The following is a 7997-nucleotide window of genomic DNA, read 5'->3' as shown; positions in this document are numbered from 1 at the left end:
GTTTTGTGTCCCCCCCACCCCCGCCAAATTCCTGTGGAACCCCAATCCCCGAAGTGGTGGTATTTGGAGGCAGGACCTTTGGGAAGTGACGAGGTCATAAGGGTAGAGCCCCCATGAATGGGACTAGCTCCCTCATGAAAGAGGCCCCAGAGGGCTCCCCTGCCCTTCCACCATGGTAGGACACAGTGAAAAGATAGCCATCTGAGAACTGGGGAGGGGGCCTCACCAGACACTGAATCTGCCAGGGCCTTGATCCTGGACTTCCCAGTCTCTGGAACTGTGAGAAGGTTGTTTATAAATAAGCCACTTAGTCAATGATATTTTGTTACAGGTAGCCTAAAACAGACTCACCGCTTCATTAAAATATATGTAACAGTGGATCCTCCAACAGCATGGGTTTGAACTGCTCAGGTCCACTTTTGGGGATTTCTTCAATAAATACTGTCACCCTCCGTATTCGAGGGTTTTGCATCAGCAGATTCAACCAACAGTGGATCCAAATTTCCATCCATGGTTGGTTGAATCTGAGGATGCAAAAGCCACAGATACGGAGGGCCGAGTGTACTACACCATTTAATATAAGGGGCTTGAATCTATGGATTTTAGCGTATGTGAGGGCTCCTGGAAACTAACGACAGAGAGAAAGCGAATGAGAGAGGCGGAGGAGGTCTCTCAATACAACTATGTGCCAGGTTCTTTACATTCATTATCTTATCCTCACAACAGCCTTGAGAGAGGGTTGATCTGTCCCCATTTTACAGATAAGCAAACCGGGGCTCAGAAACAGTAAGTAGCTTTCCAAAGTCACATAATTGCCAAGTGGAGGTGGCAGAATTCAAACCCATTGATTTTGGGTTAGTCAAATATTGGCCCCCAGATGAATTTCTTCTCACTCAAGCATTTGGCCTGTTGAGAAACAGCAAATATTTTCCGGGACATGTAATCTCTGCTCGAACTATTCAACCCTGCTGTTTTAGCACAAAAACAGCCAAACACATGTAAATGATGAGTGAAGCCCAGTTCCAATTAAACATTATTTACAGAACTAGGTAGTGGGTCCAGGCCATAGCTTGTCAACTTCCACCTCAGACCGTTAATCTGAATATCGAGGTGATGAGTGGGCTGAGCTCTATTTTGTTTATTTTGTCCTGTGTCAGCCATTCTGACACTCACCTCTCAGACCTTGGCCCCTTTCAATGTATTCTTGTTTTTTAAAAATTCTTTTCAAAGCCTCTTTCTTCCCAGTCCTTCCCGTCCCATTTCCTATTGTTTTGATTTCCATCGTTGCTGGATTAGACTTGACCTTGACCTCTTTTACCACCACTTCTTTAAACTCTATTCCTCTTCTTTCCCTCAGTAATAGAACTAAGGTCTATAGAGGAAACTATAAGAATTATAAGAAGTAACAGGGATAATGTGTAGGGGGAAGAGTGCAGGCTGATTGCTGAATGTCCAAGGATAGGATTTAGGAAAGAAGAAACCTGTAACTAATCTTTCCCTCTCTATCTTTTCTATCTTTTCACACCGTATAATAAAGCAACAATAAAAACTGACATTTGTATAGTGTTTTGCTAAATATTTATTTGAACTTTTGCTTTTGTTTCCAATCCCATCACACGGTTCTTTGGTCACCCATGTAACTTATGTCAATTGATCACTGTGGCTTCAAGCCTTTTCTACCTTCCTTGGGGCCCTGGGATACAGCAAAGACCAACCGACATACAGGAGGACAACAAAAAAATGTGGGTAAACGTGAGGCCTGAGAAACGACAACTTCTTCCCAGGGTGCGGGGTAGAGGGAGAAGCCGCTTGTCTTCCTGAAGTCACTGTCCTGTGACTCTCTTCCGTATGTGACACGGTGTTTGTGCCTCAAAGCTGCTTCAGTTCTTCTTCTTGTCCGAGACCCTGTATGTAACCACACATGGAACCCATCAACTTTTCACTCTGCACATCCCAGGGGCTTTCTCTCCAAGTGACAAAACATACTTTACAGAGAGCAGAATAAGGTAAAGAAATGAAATCTCCCTAATACTGTGATTACAGAAAACCAAGGATTCATTCAGTGCCAAGGATAAGAAAAGAGGGACTTGATCAAAAACTACAGTTAAGGTTCTGACTCTTTCTCTACCTCAGGGTAACTTCCAAGGAAGTGTAAAGTGAAGATGTACCCAGCAGGGGGATAATAATCATCTAAATCTCAGCATAACCCATGTGAGCATAATTTAGACCTCTTATATTCATCAAATGAGATAGTAGCCTTTGGGGTTGGGAGGGAATCCAAAGCACATTTCAGATCTTAACCTTTAAGTTTTTATAGTTAATGTAAAAGAAATGACATTCTCTGTATATCTGGGTCTCCACTTTGGATTCAAAGAGGAACAGCTCTGTGTCTTCCCAATGATAAGAATATGAGCCCTCTGCCTCACCTACCAGATAAGAATGTCCTTACAAAGTGAGATGCTATAACAGGCTTTGATGTGACGAAGAGGGGGGAACTGGATTTCACACTGATTGCATTGCTACCCACTCCCAAGGATTTTCTGAATTTCCACAAAAGGGTATTGGGGGGGAAGGGGGGTGGGTTAGGGATCAACCTATGAGATTCCTGGCTGGAAGCATTCAGAATGATCAAATCAATGGATATAAGGAACATTCTATTTATGCCTCAAAGCTATGTATTATCTAAGTAGAGTTAGATACACACAGGACTGGTCCTCAGGCAGCAGTTTGTGTCTTCCACACAAACTGCTCAGGTATTTAACACAGCGATAAAACCAACTCACATTTCTTCACATTCAGTCATTTTTCAGGGCTGCTCTTCCGTGTGAATCCTTTGATGTCTGATGAGGGATGAACTGCACTTAAAGCTTTTTCCACATTCGTTACACCTATATGGTTTCTCCCCAGTATGAGTTCTCTGGTGTTGAATAAGGGCTGATGAATGAATGAAGGCTTTTCCGCATTCGTTACATTTGTATGGTTTCTTCCCAATATGAATTCTTTGATGTTTAGCGAAATTTGAGCTCCGGCTGAAGGTTTTCCCACATTCGTTACACTCGTAGGGTTTCTCTCCAGTGTGAATTCTCTGATGCTGAACAAGATGTGTGCTCTGACTGAAGGTTTTTCCACATTCACTACATTCATAGGGTTTTTCTCCGGTATGAACCCTCTGATGTTTGGTAAGGGATGAGCAGTGGCTAAAGGCTTTCCCACATTCCTGACATTTATAGGGTTTCTCTCCAGTGTGAGTTCTTTGATGTTTAATGAGTGCTGAAGAATGAATGAAGGCTTTATCACACTCGTTGCATTCATAAGGCTTCACCCCTGTGTGGATCAGCTGGTGCTGCACGAGGTGTGTGCTTCGATTAAAGCCTTTCCCACACTCACTGCACTCATATGGTCTCTCTCCAATGTGAATCCTCTGATGTATTGCAAGGGATGCGCTTTCTGTGAAGGCCTTCTTGCATTCGCTGCACTCGAAGAGAATTCTAGTGTGAGTTCTCTGATGTTTAGTTAAATTGGCCCTGTGGCTGAAAGACTTCCCACACTCGGTGCAGCTGTAGGGTTTTTCCCCAGTATGGACTCTCTGGTGTCGAATGAGCACTGAATGGTAAGTGAAGAGCTCACCACAGTCATTGCATTTATGAGGTTTCTTCTCTTTGTAGGTCCTCTGCTTTTTCATTAAGGTTGATTTCTGTTTCAATCTTTTTTCAAGGGTATGGAAGGCACAGGATCCTTTGGGAACTCTGTCTTGAGTGAGAAGTACTGACTTCTGGTTCAAGTTTTTCCAGCAAACATCATGCTCACGAGCTCTCTCTTCTGGGAGTGAATTCACGTGGGTGAACATTTCTCTTAAGCATCTCTCCTGATTTCCTTGTTGATTCTCTAACCGGTTTTCACATGTGAGAGTTGTTTCCAAGTTGGAGTGACAGACACCATTCCTTGTCAGCCTGTCTATGACTGCAACCTGGCATGATTCTTCTTTGGAAAAATCTTGCACTGAAGTTGAATCTTTGCTCCCGGGTCTAGTCTCTGAGTCTGAAACAAATTGGAAATGCAAATTTCCTTTGTTTTCTGAGTTCAACAAACAGGCAGGTCTGTAACGGGTAAGAGTTAATGAAGGTGAAGAGCATGGCTTCAATGAATAAGTGGATCTGACTCTTAGAAGATGACTTGCAAAGAGAAGCAAATGGAGGGAAACAAATGCACAGTAGATGCAGAGAAAACCAGCAGACCCTATCCAGGAATCAGAATTGGGGAAAGATAACCAGAAAGACAGGAGGAGGGATGCAGATGAAGCACCATTTCACCGGATGAGCAGGAAATGAGCATCCCAGATCATGACAGGGGAGGAACAACCTCTATAAAATATCAAGTGCTGTCATAAACTTCCAGGTAGTTACCACCTTAGTGCAGGGCACAGTGATGACTTCTAAATTTTTAGTTACCCAACCCCACTCACATCCTAATATGCATTCCATTTCCAGTTTAAAATCTTCCCTAAGAATTCTTTTATAATATGTCCCTGTTGAAAAATCAGTGATCTCCCGAAGATATAATGGCAGATACATTAAATTATATCTGAACAAGGCTAATCATTACAACACTAATTGAGGTAGCAAAAGACTGGTAACATCTCAAATGTTAAAGTACAGTAATATTTTAATAGCATAAAGAACTGATTAAACTATGGTGTACACATACAATGAAGTATGTGCAACTTAAAATAATATGAGAATGATCTCTACATATTGCTACGAAGTGATCTTCAGGATACATTAAACTTAAAAAATCCAGCAAGCTGTGAAGGAGTGTGTATAGTCTGCTACTTTTTTGGGTTGGGGAAAAAAGGGGAGATACAAATATACAGACATATTTGGTTATATTTTCCAAAACTAAGAACAGATAAATGAAATACTAATAAAAATGATTGCCTACAGAGAGAACACCAGAATAGAGAGGGCAAGGATGGAAGCCAACCTCTCTGAATATATCTATTATAAATCTATTAGAATTTTTATATTCAATATGAAGCTACTCTATAAAGCTAAAATAAAGAGTTTGGTTCAAAAGAATAAGTAAATAGACCAATGAAACAAAAGGGCAATTTCAGAAGTCAAGTAAATATCGGATTAAGGACAATACAAAGGTAGTATTTCAGTCAGTGAACTAAAGATAATTTGTTTTTACAACAAATGGTCCTGTGATTAAACATTCAAAAGACAGTTAAGTTAGATCTGCCCCTCATTCCACACAGTCAAGTGAATTCTATTCCTTTATCTATGTACTCTTCTATCCATTTATTCAACGATTACCTATTGGATGTCTACCATATGCTAGGCTCTGGGGAAAAACACACAGTCCCTATGTATATGGAGAGAAAATTTAGTCTAACATCTACAAATACATATAAAAATGCACCTGTAGTAAGTACTAAGAAATAAAAGGCAAATGATGCTGTGAAAGATGATAAGGGGAACCCAGGGGGATGAGGAGAGGCCTCCCTGAGGTGGTAAATGACTGAGCTGAAATTGAATTTGGTTTGGGGCTCAGGTGAGTGTTCCAGGTAACAGGTACAGCAGCACGGGGGTGAGTGTTTCAGGTAACAGGTACAGAAGCACGGGGGTGAGTGTTCCAGGTAACAGGTAGAGAAGAATGGGGGTGAGTGTTCCAGGTAGAGGGAATGACATGTGCAGAAGCCCCAAGGTGAGAGGGGACATTTAGGGAGAGTACAGTGGTTGAGAGCAATGGACTCTGAAATCAGAATGCATGAATTTAATCCCAGCTCTGCCACTTACTAGCTGTGTGACCTGGGGCACATTTTTTTACATTTCTACTTCAGTTTTCTTATCTGTAAGATGGGGCAATAACGGTACCTACCTCATGAGGAATAAAAACAACACCTACCTTAAGGAGCACTTAATGAAAATATTTATAAAACACTTTAAACTCTGACACAGCATCGGTGCTACGTGTTTGTTAAATCAGTAAAACATAAATTGATACAAGGATAGTGTAGGTAGGTAGAGGCTGTGACCTCAAAGTGCAGCCTGAGGACCCCTGGGAGTCTGTAGGTTCAAAACTATTTTCAGAATAATGCTTAGATCTTATTTGCCTTTTTCACTGTCTTGACATTTGCATTGATGTTGTAAAAGTGATGGTGGTAAAACTGCCCACGACTTATGCACAAATCAGGACAAGACACCAAATGTACTAGTAGTAGTTGTATTTTTCCCCACCATGTACTCTCAGTTAAAAAAAAAAAAAAGCCAGTTTCACTTAAAAATTTCTGAGGAAACAACAGGAATCATTATTAACTTAATAAATTAATTTTATTTATTAAACCTTGACTACATGCCTTCTTAATATTCTGGATGATGAAATAGGAAATATTCATAATGCAAGTCTGCTCATATCAAAGTATGATGCTTGCCTTGAGGAAAACCACTCATGAGACTGTTTGAGAGCTGAACTGGCCATTTTTGTTTTTCATGGACCATCACTTTTACTTGAAAGAATCACTGACAAACTATGTTATCCATGTTGGGTATTTGGCAGATATTTCCTCAAAACTGAAAACAAAAAACAAGCCTGTCACTTCAAGGAAAAGAACTGACAGTATTTGATAAAATTGAGCTTTTGGGCAGAAATTAGAATTTTGGAAAACTTTTATCTACCACTGAGAGCTTGATAGCTTCCTAATACTTAAAGGCTTTTCTGGTAAGGTCAGTGGTGATACTGAAAATTGTGGTTTTTAAAATATTGCATAATGTATTGTGTCAATATTTGGAAGACAAGCATAACTCAGTGAACCAATATTTCTCAAAAGATCAATAGATTTTTAAGAGTAGAAAAAATTCATGATATGGTTTCAGAGGCACCTTGCACCTAACCTTTAAGAAACTACAACTTGCCCGACTTTGGTGTAGTATCAGAATAGCCAATTATCTGGAAAGCATATTAATTATATTTTGTTTGTGTTTTTTTAATTTTTTTTATTAGTAAGGTTGTTTCTTGATGTGGATACTAGCTACATGAATGTGTTCAATTTGGGAAAATTCATAAAACTGTACAGTTATGACATTTTAATCTATTTTACATTACAAAGAAAAGGAAAAGAAAAAAGGCAAATGAAGCAAATGTGAGCATGTGTTTGATCTCAGTGTTATTTTATTTCCTTGACTTTGTATGATTTCAAAATGCAATATAATTTAAAATAAGATATTTAAAAAATAAAAGCATGTTGGCACTTCTATATTCTTTCTTAAGCACTGAAGAGCGCCACTTCTTTACTGTCTTGTGGGGTTATTCTTTCCGAAGATTCCCGTCTATCTGACTCACCTGAACAGCTGCTTTTGGGGGCTTTTCTCTCAAGCATCAATGGTTCTTTTCCATTCTCCAAATTGTGGTTCTCAGGTTTGGAAACTGGAAGCCCTGCTCATTAAAAAAGAAAAAAAAAAAGAAAGAAAGAAAAAAAAGAAAAGGGACTTAACTCTTTGTGATGGGCACAAAGCTCTATTCCAGAGCACAGTCCCAACCCCGGGATCCACAAAAAAGACAGGACATCATAGGAAGTTTTGGAATAAGGGAGCGGGGGGGCCACTAAATGAACCTTAAAACAGGTGCAGCAAGAGCCTGGGCCTCATAAGGAGTTACATGCATTTGAAAAGACAAATATTTAGCCTATAAAAAAATAGAAGAGAATTTGTCTTGTTTACTGTGGGAGTTCTGGGGAGATACTGCAGACCTCAGCTCAGGGAAGGAGTTGGGTGAAGTGGGACCCCAGTGGCAGCACCACAAGCCCGTGACTCTGTGACTAGCTGTCTTCTGATGTTTTTCCTTTCTTCCTTCTTCAGTTACTAGAACCTGCTTTCTTAGGGAATTTATTATATGAGGTTTGGGAGGAGCTAACTTAGTTCCTTCCACCACTGATATGAACACATACATGTACATGCATGTCTGTACATGTGTACACATGCAAATACCCCCCCCCCCCC

General features: G+C 40.3%; 1 protein-coding gene across 1 annotated transcript in view; it reads right to left on the bottom strand.

Moving 5' to 3' along the window:
• Positions 1–1862: 1862 nt before the first annotated feature.
• ZNF286A (zinc finger protein 286A) overlaps positions 1863–7997 on the bottom strand; it is an 11624-nt gene continuing 5489 nt past the window's right edge. The window contains exons 4-5 of the mRNA XM_007462657.1: positions 7342–7434; positions 1863–4038 (exon numbers count right to left, since the gene is read on the bottom strand). Of these exons, the coding sequence (XP_007462719.1) occupies positions 2807–4038; positions 7342–7434 (1325 nt within the window). The 3' untranslated portion in view covers positions 1863–2806. The remainder of the gene's footprint in view (positions 4039–7341; positions 7435–7997) is intronic.

This window comes from Lipotes vexillifer, unplaced genomic scaffold (assembly GCF_000442215.2).
Source record: "Lipotes vexillifer unplaced genomic scaffold, Lipotes_vexillifer_v1.1 scaffold982, whole genome shotgun sequence".
NCBI lineage: Eukaryota > Metazoa > Chordata > Mammalia > Artiodactyla > Lipotidae > Lipotes > Lipotes vexillifer.
This window is presented reverse-complemented; position numbering and strand designations above follow the sequence as displayed.